The sequence below is a fragment of the Sciurus carolinensis genome, chromosome 5 (assembly GCF_902686445.1).
Source record: "Sciurus carolinensis chromosome 5, mSciCar1.2, whole genome shotgun sequence".
Classification (NCBI taxonomy): domain Eukaryota; kingdom Metazoa; phylum Chordata; class Mammalia; order Rodentia; family Sciuridae; genus Sciurus; species Sciurus carolinensis.
The window spans coordinates 37,936,308-37,955,959 of record NC_062217.1 but is presented as its reverse complement, the minus strand read 5'-3'; the positions used below and the strand labels follow the sequence as shown (position 1 = coordinate 37,955,959).

Sequence of the window (19,652 nt, the reverse complement as noted above, 5' to 3'; positions counted from 1 at the left end):
CCTTTTTAGGTGATGAATATTTTAATATTTCTGCAAATATTCTTTAACTTCAAGAATAAGTTAAGTTACTTGGGAAGAGTTTGGTCCTTTTAGGTTTTGCTTTTAAAATTAGTTTGGCGAGACCAGGGGAGCATTTAATTTAAGTCCACTTGTTGCCCACTACTGAGGCAATACCCTTTTGAGTACTCTACCTAATGCCCTATGAATTATGAGGAGTAGGAATAAGGGCAGCTTAGAGGTCAAGTGTGAGGGGTTGTTTCCTCTAACCTGTTCCGATGGTTTTCACCTGTCCCTTGAGTAGTTTCATCATATCCACACAATGATTAGTGTCTTGAGAATAGTGGTTTCCTATATTTTGGTGGTGTTTGTTTTATTTCAAGTGGGAGAGAAAGTGGAATTGTAGTTACTGTATCTCAGTGGAAAGTGGAAATCTCAAAATCAGGTTGTCTTTTTCTTTTATGTTTAGTAGCACTTTTAGTTTAGGAAAAAGCCTGTATTTTAATCATTTATGGGTAAACCACCTTCTCAACATGCTTGCTACATCTAAGTGTATATAGATCTGAAATGGAGCAAAGGGAGTACAGACCATAGAGAATAAAAGTTCCCTTCCCTCCCCAGACCTTTCTCTTTTGCTCTTTTTGTAGATTGTTACTACACTACCTTCCTAATCAGAACCCCTTTTTTCCTTTTGGAGAAGAACTCTTAGAACAGTTCTCAGAGTGTGCCACTCACAGTGTATGAAAGATGTTATCAGGGACGTTGCTTAACTTTATATTTTAATCTACATTATTAAAGCTCTACAGTCAAGTATTGTAAAGGAAACAAAATGAGGGGACCTTGTTTTACTAGATATTAGAATTAAATCCATATTCAATAAAATACTGAGATACTTAGTGGATAAAAGTGGAATGTCTTTAGACAGATCTAGAAATGTATTTTAAATATTTTGCATAATGGTGATACTTCTGTGATGAGTTTATTCAATAGATGGTGTTGGTACATCTGGCCAACTGTCAAAAAAGAAATTAAAACTTGATTTCTTCCGTATATCTTATACCCAGATATATTCAGATAGATTAAAGATATTACTTTAAAATATTAGAAGAAAATATGGGTAATTCACATTCTTTTGGGGGAAGAGAAAGCCTTTTAAGTAAGACACAAAAGGTATAAACATAATGAAAAATATTAATCTGGTTACAAGAAGATTTCATATTTTTAATGTGGCAGAAAAGATCCATTATAAACAGTTAAAAACAGTTAATATCCTTATAAAGACTCCTCTTAAGACTCCTTATAAAGTAGGAGGAAAAAAGGTGAATGCTCCACTAGAAAAATGGGCAAAAAAGACATGATTCAGTAATGATGGTGGATAAAAAATATAAAAGTCCAACAAATATTTATTTTAAAATATTTATTTTAAAATATTCGGCTTCATAATAGTACTAATAATGGCTGTTTGATTATAATAAATGCTTTCTATAGATTAGCTAGTTTAAATTCTTTAAAAAGCAATTGTCCTATTATCACCTTATAAACGGCAGTTGAGCCAGGAGTCACTTACCCAAGGTGACAAAAATCATAACCCAAGCCATCTGACACCAGAGCCTGCACTTCATTACTTTTCAAATAGATCAATTAAAACTCCTGAAATTTTCCACTGCAGTCCCCGGAGCAACTGGTCATCAGCTTGTTAAGTGATAAATTGAATTAAAATTTTAGGAAGGAAAACAGTGAAGTAGGCAAAGTGAGCAGCAGAGTAAGCATCTCTTAATTTTATAACCCACATTTCTTTTCAGAATATTTAAAAGATGCTTCAAAGAAGATGAAAAGTGGCCTTATGTTTGTAAAATTGGCTAACCCTTGTTCAGGTGAGCTCTCCCTTTCTCCCCTCTCCTCTGGTGATGTAGCCTGAATGTTGTCCCACATGTGGCTGGTGTGGCTGGTCAGTGCATGTACGCATTTGCTGGTGTGTCTTCTTTCTAAATAGCTTTTACCGTTAAGGTGGTGTCATGAGGTGACAAAAGCAAGCCGATGACATTCCTAGTTTTCCCAGATAATTTGACCTCGACATTCTTTTTGAAAAATTTCTTTTAGTCCTAATCCACAGAATTTTTTGTCCATCAGAAATTTTGTCAAATAAAAAAGTAGCATATTTGAGTTTTTTCTGAAAACAGAGGAATTTTCTTTGGCTTTCTTAAGCCAACTTTTCTTAGAGTAGTTATTCAATGTTAGCCTTCATTTATATTCATTTTATGTTACAAAGTAAAATAAACAAATGAAGTAAAAAAGCAGAAGGCTTTTACTTGACATGCCAAGATTTTGATTAGTTTCATTTTTAACTGTACTTCTCTTATTTTATTCTGACCAAAAAGTAGTGCATTTTTTTTTCCTGTCAGGGATGATTTCTTTTTTTTAATTAAAAGTATATATTGAAGAGATTGATATTTTCTTGGATAACAGTTTTATTTTCAGTTTTATCTCCTAATTTTTAGGCAAAAATATTAAAATATACTCGATGTAGAAGTATATAGTGATATCAGTGGTGTTTTATCTCATTATGGAACTGTTTTTCCATTAAGTTATAAGGTTTTGAACAGACTCCTGATCCTTAGCAGATGAGAGCATTCTTCTGGTGACCATAATGCTGAATAGCAAAATAAGGGAAAGCAAATGGGCAGTGCCTCTTGTTGGAGAGATGTCATCAATAGAAGCAATAGGGAGGTGAAAAAATTCATGACTTCCTCCAGTGTTCTTTTTCCTAAAATGAAATTGAACGTAATTGGTGTTATTTGGAACTCTCACTTACGCATAAACCAAAATTGAAGTGAGAAATATTTGTTCAGGAGAAGTTTTAGGTAGCAGTACAGATTCTAAAGCATTTAACAAAAATATAGGTACAAAAGAAAGCCAGCTTTCTTCTAAAAATTTGGTCTTGTTTAACTATCCATAGGAACAGAGGGACAAATGTTTTTATTTGCTATACTAGCAAGAAAATATAAAGGCCAACATTTACTGAGTACATACTATATGCCAAGTACTGTTTTAAGAAATTTATATGCATTGTTTTTTTTTTCAGTCCTTATTAAAAACTCTGAGATAGGTGCAATATTGCCCCATTTTACAAATGTGGAAGGAGAGGCACAAAAAGGTTTATGTAGCTTCCCCAAGGGTGCATGCCCAGCTCTCGACATGCCCAGCTCTCAACAACTTCAGATTCAGGGTCCTTGACTCCAGAGATGGTGCTCCAGTTGGAAAGATCTTTTTTTTTTTGGTTTGTTTTTTTCTTTTCATCCTTTCAGCTTTTCAGCTGAGTGGGGCTTTACTTACTCCCTATATCTTGAAGCAGATCCTTGTCTTCCGTACTTGGATTGACCTGTGGGGTAAGAGAACTTGGTCCCTGTGTGAGGGGAGCCACGTGTTGCCCTGGAGACAGGGACCCATGTGGCAGCTCAACACCATCTAGCTGAACTCTTAGGGTTTGCTAGTTTAGGAGTGACTTTCCTTCTCCCCGATCTGATGCAGAGTCTTTGTGATGGTCAAGATAAATAACTTGCACTTTTTGCTTTTTTGGTTTAAGTTCAGTGAAGATAATAAAGCTGGAAAATAAGCACCTGCATACTGTAGCTCTAAGCTTTTCTGGGAGTCAGCATGTATAGGGTGTATCTGCGTATGTCTATGTTCATATTAGCACATTCCTCAGAACTGTTGGGCAATATTTCGATATGTGTGTGAGTTGTGAGTGTGTGTGTGTGTGTGTGTGTGTGCGTGCGTGTATGTGTATGTGACAGAGAGAGAGAGAGAGAGAGAGGGAGAGAGAGAACTTAGAAATAAAAAACATTTGCCTTACAGGGGAAGGAGCCATTTACTTGTTCAATATGTGTCTACAGCAGCTGTTTGAGATCAGAGTTTTCAAGGAAAAGCATCACTCTTGGTTTATAAATCAATCAGTTCAATCAGGTAAGTGGCTAAGGTGAATATTTCTGTTAACTAAGTATGTACTCTTGCTTTGCCAGTCTTCACACCTGGGTTTATGGGTCCATCCACCTGGTTTGGAGTCTGGTCACTGGCATAGCCTCCTTGGCAGCAGAGCAGGGTTTAATCAAAGAGAAGGGAAAGATTATTACTTGTGTTTTTGATGGTAGCAAAGTTTAAACTAACCGGTGTTGTCTCCTAAAACACTACCATATCCTCAGGCAGAAGTTAATTACCTTTGTACCATGGAGTGCATATCACATTGTCTGGAAACTTTCTTTTGAGGATATTCAAGTTTTTAACATCATTTCCTTGAAACTGGATACTGCTATATACTAGAATATAGCAGCCTTTTTAAAAAAATTACTTTTCATATAAATTACTGTCCCCCTGTGTTACTCAGGTTTCCATTACCGTAATGAATACTTGAGATAATCAATTCATAAAAAGACAAGGGTTGTTTTGGCTCAGTTTTGGAATTTTCCATCCATGATTGTTTGGCCCTGTTGCTTCTGGACCTATGACAAGGCACAACATCATGGTGACAGCATGTAACAAAACTGCTCATCAGCCAGGAACAAAAGAGAAATTAGGAGAGGCTGGGGTCCCACAGTCCCCTTTGAGGGCAAACCCCCAGTGACCCAAGACCTCCCACTAGGTCCCTCTTCTTGAAGGTTCTATAACTTCCCAATAGTGCTACTCTGGGGGAAAAGCCTTTAGCACATAGGTCTTTAGGGGACATTCCAGATTCAAATTATAGCATGCCCAACCACACACACACACACACACACACACACACACACACACACACCTTTACCACCAAAGTTCTAGATTCAGAGGGAGAAAAGAGTACCAAGAGAGCCATGTTCTGATGCATGCTCTGGGGCTGTTTGGAGTAGGGCAGTGGTGGGTATGTGAGGATTCTGCAGTTCCTCTGCCTACTCTCATGGCTTCTTCTTTTTTTTTTTTTTTTCTTTTTAGTTATACATGACTATAGAATTTATTTTGGCATAATTATAGAAGCATGGAGTATAGTTCGTTCTAATTCAGATCCCACTACTTCCTTTCCTGTCCTCTCACCTCTTGTTTGCTTCCTTCTACTCCACGAATCTTTCTGCTATTTACTTCAGTTGGTTTTGTTTTTTTTTTAACTAATGTTTTGTGGATGTACCTGATGGTGAGCTTCATTGTGCTATATTCATATATGTACATGGGAAAGTTAGGTCAGATTCATTCCACTGTCTTTCCCTATCCCAACCCTCCTCCTTCCCTTCATTCCCCTTTGTTGACTCTACTGTTCTTTCTTCTATTCTTTTTAATTTAATTTTATTTTTTAATCCCTTTCACCTTATTTTGGAGTAGCTTCCACATATCAGAGAAAACATTTGAATTTTTACCTTTTGGGACTAACTTATTTCACTCAGCATGATAGCCTCCATTTACTGGCACAAATGCCATAAAGTCATTCTTTATGGCTGAGTAATACTGCATTGTGTATGTGTGTGTGTGTGTGTGTGTGTGTGTGTGTGTGTGTGTATATATATATATATATATATATATATATATATATATATATATATATGACGTTTCTTTATCCATTCATTCATCTGTTAAAGGGCATCTAGGTTGGTTCTATAGTTTGACTGTTATGAATTGTGCTGCTGTAAACATTGATGTGACTGCATCTGTTGTATGCTCATTTTAAATTCTTTGGATGTATACTGAGGAGTGGGACAATGAGTCAAATGGTATTTCCATAGTTTTCTTAGGAATCTCCATACTGCTTTCCATAGTGGTTGTACCAGTTTGCACTCCCACCAGCAATGCAAGAGTGTACCTTTTTCCCACATCCTCACCAGCATTTATTTTTACTTGTATTCTTGATATTTGCCATTCTGATTGGAGTGAGATGAAATCTCAGTGTAGTTTTAATTTGCATTTCTCTTAATTGCTAGAGATGTTGAACACTTTCGCATATATTTGTTGACCATTCGTATTTCTTCTTTTGAGAAGTGTGTGTTTAGTTCTTTTGCCTGTTTATTGATTGGATTATTTGGGTTTTTTTAGTGTTAAGTTTTTTGAGTTCTTTGTATATCCTGAATATTAAATGCTTTGAGGAGCAGGTAGCAATGATTTTCTCCCATTCTGTAGGCTCTCTCTGTATGCTCTTGATCATTTTCTTTGCTGTGAAGAAGCTTTTTAATTTGATGCCATCCCATTTATTCAGTTTTGAATTTACTTCTTGCACTTTAGGAATCTTGTTAAGGAGGTCAGTTTCTGAGCTGACCTATTGGAGTGCTGGGCCTATATTGTCTTCTAGCAGGCGTAGGATTCCTAGGTGTTTGATCCACTTTGAATTGAGTTTTGTGCAGGGTGAGAGATGGGATTAAATTTCATTCTGCTACATATGAATCTCCAGTTTTCCTGACACCATTTGTTAAAAGGCTATCTTTTCACCATTGTATGTTTTTGGCACCTTTGTTTAGTGTGAGATAACTCTGTTTATGTGGGTTTGTGTCTGTGTCTTCTGTTCTATTCCACTGCTTTTCATCCCTCTTTAGGTACCCTCCTTGTTTGATCTCAAAAGTGCTTTCAGTTTCCCTATACAGCCTCTGCTTTCTCTTGGCACTGGGTTGCCACTTAGTGCTAAGGTACACATGCCGTTTTGTCTACCTTCTAAGACATTCCAAAAGGAGGATTTGTTGCTTGTGATAAGTTTTGCATACCTATTTACATGAAGAAATTGAAACTGTTTTTAGTTGAGAAAATGCAATGGTAGTTTGTGTGTAGCTGGAGGGTGACAAGTACATATTCCTTTCCATTGTTGTTGCTGCATTTATTCATTTGGCAATATGTGAGAGTTACGGTTTCTAATGTAATGTACTTGCAGTCAAGTGTAGCTGAGACACACAGAACACAGAAATACCCAGATAAAAACTGGAAAATATTGGGAGGCTGTTATTGCTCATCTGTCCTGGACTGTCTGAGTTGGTACCCATTTTTTTCTTTCCTATTTTGGATGGGGGCATGGGTACCGGGGATTGGACTCAGGGGCCCTCAACCACCAAGCCACATCCCTGGCCCTATCTTGTATTTTATTTAGACATGGGGTCTCTCTCACTGAGTTGCTTAGCACCTCTCTTTTACTGAGTCTGTCTTTGATCTTGCAATCTTCCTGCCTCAGCCTCCCTAGCCACCGGGATTACGGTGTGCCACTGCCCCTGGCTCTTTCCTTTTTTTAAAATAGGCTGGGTTTTTTGTTTGTTTGTTTGTTTGTTTTTTAAGAACAAATTTATGTTCACTTCAAAGGTACATACATTTTTTTACCATTGTCTTTTTTTAAACTTAATTCTAAAGAAAGAGCTGTTTTTAAGAATAACTACCAGGATATCACTATTAGATCTAATAACCTATTTCTAATTCCTGCATATAATGAATATCTCATATAAAGTTATTCCTGGTAGGTTTATTTTCATGAACTTTTACTTTTCAAAATAATTAAATAGTGTCGTAATATAAAATTGCTTCTTTAAATTTTTTGTTGCTTTCTATGAAATTTCTACGAAATTTTTTTTTTACTTACTATGGAAATGGGTTCTCATATATATATGTGTGTGTGTGTATGTGTAAATATATGTATATGTATATATACATGAATCCTAACCCTGAATTATAAATATATTTATGTAAATGTATATTTATGATCTAAATTATAAATATATATTTTTATAATTTAGGGTTAGGATTTCCTGCCTCTATAGGTAGGTTGCTCAATTAGAAAAATAAAAGGAAGAACATATGCTTCCTGAAACCAAAATTAAATGCTTGGGCAGGGGTAAATTAATTGTTTATTGTTTCATTTAATGAAAATACCTCTTCCAAAGCAGTTCTATGGAAGGGCAGGAGCAGGTTGTCTGGGATCCTTGGAGGGAGTTCCATAGAGGAAGGAGAAACAGGAGCCTTTTTTGTGATTGCCCTTGTCCCTTCAGCCAGAGAGCTGCATTTTTGGTTTGCTCAAGCTAGATTGCCACTGGGGGCACGGGTTGGTGTTGGATCTGGGGTAGTGACATACCTGATGAGCTTTGAGACCCCAGGCACCAGAAGAAGCTGTCCCAAGAGAATGATAATGCTTTCCCATAGCTTCCGTTTAGATAGACTTATATGAGTTTCCCAGTGTTTGCCTGGGTTGGGTTCCCTCTGTGCTTCCCCCAACCTTAATTTCTTGAGGATGGAAGGCTTTATAAAATATGAATTCTAAAAAAGAAATGGGAAGTTAAAATCAGATTTCAGTGCCTTAGCTGCCTTCTTCACATGGGATTTAAAGCTTTTTATAGTAAAATTTCATGGAGCGTATTCTTCCCTTTTAGATTGTTTGAACATGAAAAATGCAAGATTTGTGTAAAGGTGGTAAGAAGTCTGGGAAGTCTGTGATTTGAAAAAAATGACAGCGTTCAAATTGAGGCATTTCTTGCCACTTGTGAACTGAGTTATTATGATGAGCTGTCACATGGGCTACAAAAACAATACATAAATAAAAAAAGGCAACAGGTAATCCAGCAGTAGGCATAAAAATTTTAACATGCCTACTTTTTATCCAACAATTCTACTTTGGGGATTATATCCTAAGAAAATGATAAAAAAAAAAAGTACATTTCTTTGACCTGTATAAGAAGAGCTTTTCAGATAAATTTGTCAGTGAATGGTCTCCATATTGAGATTAAGATGAATTAACAAGGTTGTCTTTCTGAGCCCTACAGTCTCTTTGTTCTTTTAACCTGTAGGAGGTCTCCTTCACTTTGCCACACCCATGGATCCCCTGTTTTTGCTCCTCCACTACCTCATACAGGCCAACAAACAGGTGAGTTCCCAATGTGGGTCATCTACAGTCAGGGAACTGAAGAGACTGTCTTGCCTCATCTTCCTTCTCTCCTTTTCAAATGGTTATTGTGGAAGGTGTGTATCGTGTGTGCTAGAGCAGGTCAGAGACCCCCATGCAGGCCTAGAAGCAGTGCCATGATCTTGATCCAGTTGGACTCTCGCTTGTCCGCCACCTCTGATTTGCCTAGCTTGTGCTCTGTGTCTCAATGGTTGACAAAGCCTAACAATGAAAACTTTTGTCATTTAGTGCCCAGATACACATAAAAAATGGCCCATCAGCATTAGAAGAAGGGTTTATCTTCTGTGAGACGACCATAAAATAGGGATATACCTAATAAAAACTCATTGAGGAAGGTGTGGTTTAGATTTAAGAAATCCCAGATAAATAAAAATTTACCCTTGTAATATAAAGACAGTTTATTAAAAATAATAGTTTCACCCTGAAGTTCTGAAACATTCTGATCTCATGATATGTTTACACTTAAAATATTTAGGGTTCCCAAAAAGTTATGTTCTTTTGGACTTAAAATATTTAGGGTTCCCAAAAGGTTATGTTCTTTTGGACTCTTAATTATCAGTATTTACTATATTAAAACTGAGAAACTTAAAAATAGTAACACCATTATATATTGACATAAATAACATAATTTTAATGAAACAGCAAAATTTAATAAGGCATTTGGCATTGTTTTATATCCTTTGCAGATCTCTTTAATGGCTGGCTTAAAAGAAGACCCCTGAATTCTCATGTTATACATTCAGTCTCTTTCTCTGTATTGTGTTGGTGGAAGTGTATGAAGAATATGTGGTCTCACACAGAGATGTAATCAGAACAGGGAGGAATAGCATAATAGCCTTTTCAGATGATTATGAATATTTTTCTTTGATACTACTACAAAAATCAATAAGGAGTTGTTTCTTAAAGTTAGTAGTATTGTGGAATTTGAACCCTTTTGAACCCTTGTCGGTAATCTTTTCATGCTGTCTTACGTTGAAATCCACTGGTTTATCTTTTCACTTACCATGGATCTTTTTACCCATATATGATTTTATAACATCATGCTTTGGTTTATTTGAAAAATATTGGTTCACTGAATTATGTCAATCTTCCAAATGTTATTATATCCCAGTTTATATACACACACCCCTTTGTAAATGTCTTACTTCATATTTGGTTGCTACAGCAGAACACCTGTAACTGGATAGTTTATAAGCAAGAGGTTTGCTTTGGTTATGGTTCTGGAGGCTGGGGATTCCAAAAGCATGGCATACGTAAGGGTATTCAGTTCCTTCAACTCATGGTAGAAAATAGAAGTGCAAACATACTGCAGAAGAAGGAACATGAGGGATAAACTTGCTCTTGTAATTCCTAATCCAGTCCTGTAAGAGTCCACTTGAGAAAGGCATTAATCCGTTCACGAGGGCCCCTCCCCTAAACAGCTCCCATGAGCCACAATGGCCATCAGATTTCGTATTCATACCCTATCAGTTACTATCATCAGAAAATTCTTTTAAGTATTGAGAAGCTGTGATGGTGGGAGACACAAGTTTTCTACAATTCTAATTTTTGTCTGAAAGTTCAAGTTTTAGTATAGGCTATAAATGCTTTCTTTCCCTTGAAGTGACAGGCTTGCCTCATTCATGTTTTGCTCAGTACCTGAATCCAAACTGATTTATAGTGGGTTTTCAAATACAAGCAATATCCATGAGAAAGTGGCTAGTTCTGTAATTAGTAAAGCCAAGAAACATTAAGCCTAACGGAGAGGAAAAGGGTTCTGCAGTTCTCCTCTTTGGGCAGCCAGACCTTACAGACTTAACTAAGCCTGGCTTAGCTTGAGTGCACCCTCATTTGACATATCCTTTAGTGTTCTCTCTCTGTCTCTTAATTCTTGTCTAAATTGGAAGCATTATCTGACAGCTCTAACAGGAGTAGATTCACTTCTGTATTTTTCTTTAAGTGGTGGATTTTCTTTCTTCAGCCAGGGAATGAGGATGGAGAGGCAGATGTATGTTCTGGCTGGGCTTATCTGTCTTGTTCCAGGCCTGTGTGATGGTCAGGACTCCTGCTCTGTGGTTCTTCAAGTTGCATGGTTGGACCAGCCCTGAGCCATCACTGTCATCTTTGCAAGTTTCTGTGTCTTCATGTATATTTCTAGAATTGTGTTCCTTGTTTCATATGTTGACTGTGCCCCTGGATAGGTGCATGCTGTTTGGAAACCAAGTGCTCATAAAGAGCTTCTTAAAGGGAGTCCTTCATTAGTCCTAGAACCTATCCAAATTTGGGGATTTCTTAGATGGAACAGAAGCTCTGAACTAAGTTGAAAGGGGAAACCATGAGATAATATGCCTTTTTCCTCTTTCATGTGTGTGTTGACTGGAAAGCTTGCATTCTAACTGACTAAAGTGTTTTTTTCCAGGGAAAGTTTCAGCCCCTAGATCAAGTGGTGGTGGATGATGTATTTCCAAATTGTGTCTTATTGCTGAAACTTCCTGAGCTTGAGAAGGTTCTTCACCATGTGACAGAGGAAAAAGGTATGGTATGTGGGCCTTTGAAATCAGGCTGTGCCTGGTAGAAAGACCTGGCCTTTCTTAGAACATGTAGCTGCTTAAAGACTCCTTAGCTGTAATGCTCATTCTATGTCAGTGGCAGGCGAAGCTCTTACTCGGACGAGCTTCTGTTTGTCAGTACTATTCCTGGGTTACAAAGAATTGTATTCTTTGTAACTACAACCACTGAAATCTTCTGGCCTCTTCCACAGACAAAAATCACAAAACGTGGCTTTAGCCTCAGTTCTTTGAACTAGCTCTGTGACCAAAGGCAAGCCACTTAACTGCTTTTTGCTTCAGATTTCTCATTTGTTAAGTTACTGTTCGTGACCCAAGGGGCATTTGAGTACTTAGTGAGAAGTGTATATTGAATAATAGTGCTGGGCTTTGGGGATGAATAAGACATTGTCCCTTCCTTCACTTTTCTTTGAATCTGATGGAGGCAAACAACAGTGCTTTGGAAGTAACCATGTGTTTCCTGGGGATGCACAGGCCTGGTCTGGGTTGGGTGGGGTGCTGATGGGTGAATACCATGTTGCTTTCGAGGGGGAAATGACCTAAGTGGAGTCCTGAAGGATGAATGGAGCAGCAGCATAACAAAGGCATGGATATATGGAAAAGGTTGTCCTGTTTAGGTAGTTCCATGAAATTCATTGCAGCTGGAAGGGTTTCAGGCTGGTTAGGAATGGGGTAGGAATGCTGGGCAAGAGTTCAGGTGGGGAGGACCTTATATGCACCTGATGGTGGCACATCTCTGAGGTTTTCACCAAGACATTGCTGCCATGTGGAGAATATATTCAAAAAGCCAAGGCCAGGTCCACAGGGCTATAGTTGCAATCTAGATAGAATGTCATGAGAGCCTGAGCTTAGGAGATGGAACTAGTAGGAAGCAGCAATTTAGAGGTAGAACTCACCACATCTGGTGATTGAATGGTGGGCAGGAAAAAGAATGAGTAAAGAATGACTTCTGGGTTTGTGCCTTGACCCAGAGGATGTACAGTGGTGACATCCTGGAGACAGGGAACATGTGCCAGAGGAGCAGGTGAGGGGACAAAGAGGTGAATTCTAGATATTACTCTTTTGAATTTTGAGAAGAAGAGGTGAGATATCGTGTGTTGGGTTAAACAAGTTTTGTGTTTTAACAAGTTAAAAACACTGTACACATTTAGCATCAGGGTCTCAAACAATCATCCAAGTAGTTTCAGGGTTAATCTGGAAACAGTGTGAGAACCAGAACAACAGGCCTGCAAGTTATGGCCGTTTGGGGTCACAGATGGTTTGCCAACTATGACAGTTCTTCTGGGACCAAGAAAGTGGTGATTCCAAGAAGTGTATGCTTACAGTGGGAAAGGGGAATGCCTCACTGGTTGCATTTCATGTTGAAGGGGCTACTAATTCCTACTTGGCCATGCCTGGGGCTCCAGTTTGCATCTGAGGACTGTGTGGAGCCAAGGTTTTATCAAAGTAGCCCCATTAAAGGCATTCCCTGATGCTGAGCTTGGCAGAAGATAGCATCTTTTTGTGGGTGTCAAATAAAGTAGACCATAACCATTTTTGAAAACTAAAGTAATGAAGAATAATTACAAGTCATTTTAATTTTTGTTAATTTAACGTGAGTTGAAGATGCAATTAACTTGCTATTCAGAATTCTTCCATGGACTGTGTAAAAGCAGTCATGATTCTGAAACAGTATTAATGCCTCTGTGTTTGTTCACTTGAAGTCTGCTTCTCTCTCCCAGCCCTTTCTGTCTGGGCATTTGCTGCATCACTGTGTGGACTTCTGTCCCAATCTCCATCACTTCTCAACATTGCCTGACTTTTAGAAGATTTGTGCTTCCATTTTTCAAAGTGGCTATATTATTAGCCTTTCTATAAAGTGTGTAAGTCAGATTTTAAAGCCCCAGACCTCAAGTTTTTCTTTCTTTGTGTTTAAGTGATGGTAAGGCAAAGCAAAATATTTTCAGATTAAATGTCCCATAGTAAAAGATATGTGCAGTGCCCTAGAGATTTGGCAGTTTCCTTATAATCAGACTCTTCCCTTAATGAACTGCATTTTATAAATTAGAAATAATGGAAAGTTTAAAAAGCAAAACCAAAAAAATTTAAGAATAAGGAGAAAAAAAAAAAAATGAGATTCCCCATGCCTCATCCTCATCAAAATACTCATCAGCTGTCTTCATCAAAATACTCCAGTATAAGCAACCCTATAATACTTGCTTCATCCCTTCATTCAATATATAAATATATGAAATATTTTCTTCATGTGAGGTCTGTGTACACAGACAGTGTACTAAGATAAATGTCTTTTTCCATGAAGATCTGCAGGGGAATGCCTAGCATTCTGAGGTTTACCACTGGTTGTTATAGCCTGTCCTAAGAGAGAAGGGTATAGGATCTGCACTACACTACAGCAGAAGGTGTGTGCTTATGGTTTTACATATATTACTTAATCATTGCGGTAAGTCCCTTTCATTGTTGTTATAACCTGCATTTTTAAAAACAAGGAAACTGAGGGTCAGAGAGTTTAAGTAACTTGCCTGACACCACAGAACATGAAGTAGGAGAACCAGGATTCGGACCCAAGCCTGTCTGAAGTGACACTTGCTCTTCCTTCTTAGAGCTGTAAAGTACTTCCAGGGCATTCTGCTAGAGTTTTTAGATAATATCTTGTAAAAACAGAAAACACTTTTTTTTTTTTTTTTTAAATCTTTTGTATCCCCTCTTAATGATTGTGCTTTCCATGGCAAAAAGATAGGAAAGGAGACAGAACTGGAATAGCTTCCTTAAGGAACAGACATTTCTCACCCCTGCAGTGGTCTTTGTTGTTTTTAGGTACTGTATTGCCCTCCAGTTCTTCTCAGTGATTGTGTTGAGTACTGGCTGTTTATTTGAATTTGAATTGTCATTCATTGATAAAATAGTGCTTGTTTCTGTTCAGTGTCATTTATTTCTAGATTTTTAAATAAGAAAGAAAGACTACTGAAGAGTGGTCAAGTGACATGCTCAGCAGAGGGCAAAATTAAAGGAGAGACTTTTTTTGGACTTTTGTCCTTTGCACAGGTGTTTCAGTCAGCTTTGTCACTGTCGTGACTACAGGATCTGACCAGCACAGTTGTAGAGGAGGAAGAGTTTATTTGAGGGCTCACAGTTTCAGAGGTCTTAGTCCCTAGAAGTCCAGTTCTATTCCTTGGGGCTTGAGGTGAAGCTGAACATCATGGTGGAGTGTGTGGCAGAGGGAAGCAGCTCACACGAGATCAGGAAGCAGAGAGACTCTGCTCGCCAGATACTTATACCCAAAACCACACCTTAATTCCCACTTCCTCCAGACACACCCTACCACTTCAGTTAATCCCTGTCAAGGAATTAAATCACTGTTTGGGTTAAGACTCACATCTCAATTGATTCTCCCTTTTTGCATTGTCTCACTTGTGAGATTTTGGGGGACACCTCACATTGAAACCATATCATACAGGCATTGTACAGCTAGAGGAAAACCTGAAATACTCAAATTCCCGGAAATTCGATATGTACATATCAAATGTACATGTTTAATATTTCTCGGTCCCTCTGATGAGTAAGCCCAACCACTGCTGCTGGTGCTGTGAATGATGAAGGCCATGACCCTAGCCTTGCCTGCTTTATTAGTAATGGAAAGGCTCTACTTACTAACTCTAGGGCTCAGAGCACATTTCTTCCCAAAGAAGCTCACATTCAGTGGAGACAACTAATATAGGGTCATGGACTTTGCCTTGAACGTAACTCTCTGCTTCATGTTGCAAGCCAGAGCTGTGTTGCACTGTCTGATGCAATTAATGGGAAGAGCCAGGAAAACTTACCTGATTAAAATACCCCAAGTGCAGTTGCCAAGTTTCTATCCCCAGAAGGCAGGGGAAAAGAGACGGCCTGAGTTTCTCAGTTATGGAAAACATTGAGAAAGCAGAAGTAAAAATGTGCTCTAGGCAGTTTGTTCAACAATACATCAGGGAAATTCAGGTTTGTGAACTGATTACCCAATTGCTGAACATGTTATTTAATTGTGGACTCATTTTTATTCCATCTTTATTTTGTAAACCCAGTATTTCCAGATGTTTGAGGCCAGTTTTATAGGCACCAGACACATAAGGGAAAAAACCCATCCAGCATGTGCACGTATTGTCCAACTTTCTGAGTCTCACAAATATTAAGTTTAGGACACGGATGAACATGCTATGCTTTTTTTCATAATTATGGGCTGTCTGTGGTCTTCGTGAATATCTTAGATTTCCTTGCTTTTAGAAATTTAGAAATTTCAAAATTAAGCTGTAGTTTATACACTGAATCTTATGTAGTATTCTGAGAGATAGTGATCATCTTGTCCAGGGAATATTTTGTTTAAAAATAAATTTATAATTTAAAAACTTCTTGGAAAGAAAAATCCAGGCCTAACTGGCTTCACTGGTGAATTCTACACTATTTTAAGAAAGAAATAATATTCAAAGAAAGTAGTACTTATTGAATCCCTTTCAGGATATAGATGAAGGAGGAATTTTATGAAATGAATTTTATAAAACCAGAAGTGTTTCAATACCAGAATAAAAATTGTTACAAAAAGAAAATTAGACCAATATTCCTTGGCCTCATAGACTGAAAATTCCTTAACAAAATATTAGAAAAATCCAACATGTCAGACTCAAGTAAGACATATTGCAAGAATGCAAAGTTGGTTGGACATTAGAAAAATCAATTAGATAATTCACAAATTTACATATTACAAAAGAAAAATGTATGATTACCTCAATGGATATGGAAAAGGCATTTGACAAAATTCAGGCATGAAGTAAATTTCCAGCAAATTAGGAATAGAAGGTACTTAACTTAATCTGGTAAAGGATATCGGTGCAGATTTCTAACATCATCATTGTGAAAAACTGAACATGCCTTTCCCCTAGAACTTGGTTCAAACAGAGATGTCTGCTTCATCACTTGTATTCACTATTGTGGAAGCCCTAGCTGTTCAATGCAACAAGGGAAAAAGAGAAAAGGAAAAGGCACAGAGATTGGACAATTAGTAGTAAAACTGTCCTTGTTCATAGACAATATCATCATGTATGTAAAAAGTCCATAGGAATCTACCAAGAAAAAGTTCCTAGAACTTATTAAGCAGGGTTTCAGGATATAAGTTCAACATACAAGCATCAGTTTTATCAGTTTTATCAGCATAGTCATTTATCACTTTGCTGTGGGGGTATATTCTAAGAAATGTTCCATTAGCCAATTTCATCTTTGCATGGACATCACAGAGTGCACTTACACAAACCAGTGGTGTAGCCTGCTATGCACCTGGGCTACTGGTATATCCTGTTGATCCCAGGCTACAAATCTGTATACCATGTTACTATAGTGAATACTGTAGGAGTAGAAACAGGGTGGTAAGTATTGGCATATGGAAACATAAATAAAGTACAGTAAAAAGTATAATTTTTTAAAACTGTTGCACCTACACAGGGCACTGACTGTTAGTGGAGCTTGCAGGGCTGGAAGGTGCTCTAGGTGAGTCAGTGAGTGAGTGAGTGGTGAGGGAATGTGGAAACTAGGACGTTCCTGTCCATTGTTGAGACTTTACAGACACTGTATACTTAGGCTACAGTAAATTTATTTTTTAAAAATTTTCTTTCTTCAATAATGTATTAGCCTTAGCTTCCTGTACCTTTTTTACCTTATAAATTTAATTTTTTTAAACTTTTTGACTTATAATATCTTAAAGTACAAACCCATTGTATAACCTCAAAAAAAGGTTCTTTTTTACATCTTTGTTCTGTAAGCTTTCTTCTGTTGTTGTTGTTGTAGTTCTTTTTTTTAAATTGTGTTAAAAACTAAGATGTAAACACATACTAGGCTAAGGCCTACTTAGAGGCATGATCATTACTATCACTTTCTGCCACCTCTACATTTTGGACCATTTTAGAAATTTTTCAGGGGCAATAATACAGATTGTTAATCTCCTGTGATAGCAGTCCTTCTGGAATCCCTCTAGAAGGACTTGCCTTAGGCTATGTACAATCAACTTTTTTTCTTTCTTAAATCAAGCAGGAACATACTGAAATAGTAATAAAAGGATGAATCGCATAGAAATTGTGTTGAGCAAAAGAAGATGGACACAAAAAAGTATACACTATATGATTCCATTTCTAAGAAGTTCCAGAATAAAGCAAGAACCAATCTATAAAGATAGCTCAGTGGTTCCCTGTGTTCTGGGGAGGGCTGGGAGAATTGTTTACATAAAGGTTCGAGGGAACTTGTAGACATGATGAGGACGTGATTGCATAAAGTTGATTTTTAAAACATGAAGTAGTTACTGATCTAGCACTAGAAGCTAGGCCCCCTGATTTTTGACTCAGTATTTTTTCCCTCCCCAACCTCAAGGTAAGGTTGACTCCTTTCTTCTCCACACTTCTCATCTCCTTTGGGATCAAGTGCTGCAGTGTGGGAGGCAAGGCAAGAGAGACTAGCCTGGGCGGCCAGAAGTCTGGTTTAGGAAGAAGATTACCAGTTTGGTTTCTGACACGTTGAACCTTGGCTCAGGGCTTTATACTTACTGGTTGAGTTTGTTTAAAGTCTTGTTGAACTAGGACATAAAGCCACTCCAGGAGAATGGTGCAGTTGTCCTTGGAGAAGGCGGGAGGAGAGTTGGAAAAAGACTTAAGAGAAATCATCAGAAACATAGAAAACCAAAGGAAAGCAGTTTGTGGGTACCATGCTAGAGAGGTTTTCCCCACAGAGAATAGGGAGGACAGAAGTTCCTAAGGGAGCATGTAGAGCTCATTGCTCTTGGTAAAATGAGCATCAGATCCACAGCGGAAGGACAGCTTGAGTGGGAATGCCAGTGCTACTTCTTAATTGCTAGTGACTGTGGACAGTTTACTTAAAGTCACTCAAACCTGGTTTTCTATGATGGGTACAAATAAAGCTTTTCACTTGCAATCCATTCTGACCATCAATGCGAAAGTGTATGTAAAAAGCCTGAATAAATGTTAGTTTTTGACACTATTATTAACAGTTATCAACTGTCATCATTTTTGCTTAGCTAATATCAGCTATTTTCTATTTGACGGGCATTGCGCTCTAGGATTTGTAGGGGTTATTCCATTTCATGCTCAAAATAACCCTCCCCTTTCACCTGAGAACACAGTTTTGGGGAGTGAAGTGACTTCCCAAGGTGACAAGGCATGCAAGGGTGTGCGTGAGCCCTGGCAGTATGGCTGTCTGTATTCTCCACCTCTTCTGAGAGACCATTTCTAGGAGGGAGAGGAGAGCTCTGCCTAGGGGATTCAGGGAGTGGGAACCAGGAACAAAAACTACGGCAAGTTGCAGTTCTTTTAGAAAATTTGGAGGTAGGAACAAGAGAAGTGGACGCACAGAAGGTGGGATTTCTTAGGAGAGGCTTGCACTGAGCTTTGTTAGAGTCCTAACTCAGGTGGTGAATGGAACTTCTAAAAGGCATTCAGCAGTGTACACTTACTGGGTGAGCTGTGCCTGTTAAATTTCCCCTGAAATCCTGATGGGATATTGTCTCCAGAGAAGCTGAATCCAGCCTTGCTTCTGCAGCGGGCTGTTTTTCCAGGCTGTCCTGGCTCCAGGAGAGCAGAAATCCTCATACTTCTGATACAATGTCATATGCTTCTGTCCCTCCTCCTTGTTATTCCAGTGACACATCCTCAGGAGATGGGTGCGGAGGTCCAGCTCCCACTCCATCCTGCCTCATTTTACCCACCACGTTGACAGCTACGTGCAGAAATGGGGAGGAAATAGACTGAGGTGGGGGCCTTCAGCCTCTCTTCCATACAAACCTTTTAACAGACTGCAAAAAACTACCCCTGAATAAGCAATTTTCATTTTCCACCATATGGAGGGGAGGAAGGGGACGTGTCATTCTGTATAGCTCACAGATGGTGGTCTGCATTGACCTTAGGGTTTCCGGTAGCCATAAAGATGACTCCTATATGGTCATAAAGAAGACTGGAGTGGGAGCGCTGCCTTTGCTAATTACACAGGAAGAAGAAACCCCATGAATGAAACATGTTTCAGAGGAAATCCTGGTTTAATGACATAATGTATGAAGCTAGGTGGATGGTGCAGAGAAGTACAATATCTAAGAGGTAGAACTTTTATACCCATAAAGGGCCAAGTTGAACCTACTAAATCTGAATTCCCCTGAAATAGCTATGATTATATTTGGTAATACATTGAAAGATGGATATAGCTGTCTTTAAGCT

The 19,652-nt window shown here is 38.2% G+C and overlaps 1 protein-coding gene across 6 annotated transcripts in view; it reads left to right on the top strand.

Moving 5' to 3' along the window:
• The window catches only part of Rnaseh2b (ribonuclease H2 subunit B), a 91,267-nt gene that overhangs the window by 24,013 nt on the left and 47,602 nt on the right, over nt 1-19,652 (top strand). For all 6 annotated transcript variants that reach the window (XR_007108789.1, XR_007108788.1, XM_047553392.1 and 3 more), the window contains 4 exons: nt 1,800-1,871; nt 3,853-3,960; nt 8,757-8,833; nt 11,271-11,385. Coding sequence is in view for 4 of the 6 variants with exons in the window: in XM_047553392.1 (XP_047409348.1) it covers nt 1,800-1,871; nt 3,853-3,960; nt 8,757-8,833; nt 11,271-11,385 (372 nt within the window). In the remaining 2 variants the exon portion in view is untranslated. The remainder of the gene's footprint in view (nt 1-1,799; nt 1,872-3,852; nt 3,961-8,756; nt 8,834-11,270; nt 11,386-19,652) is intronic.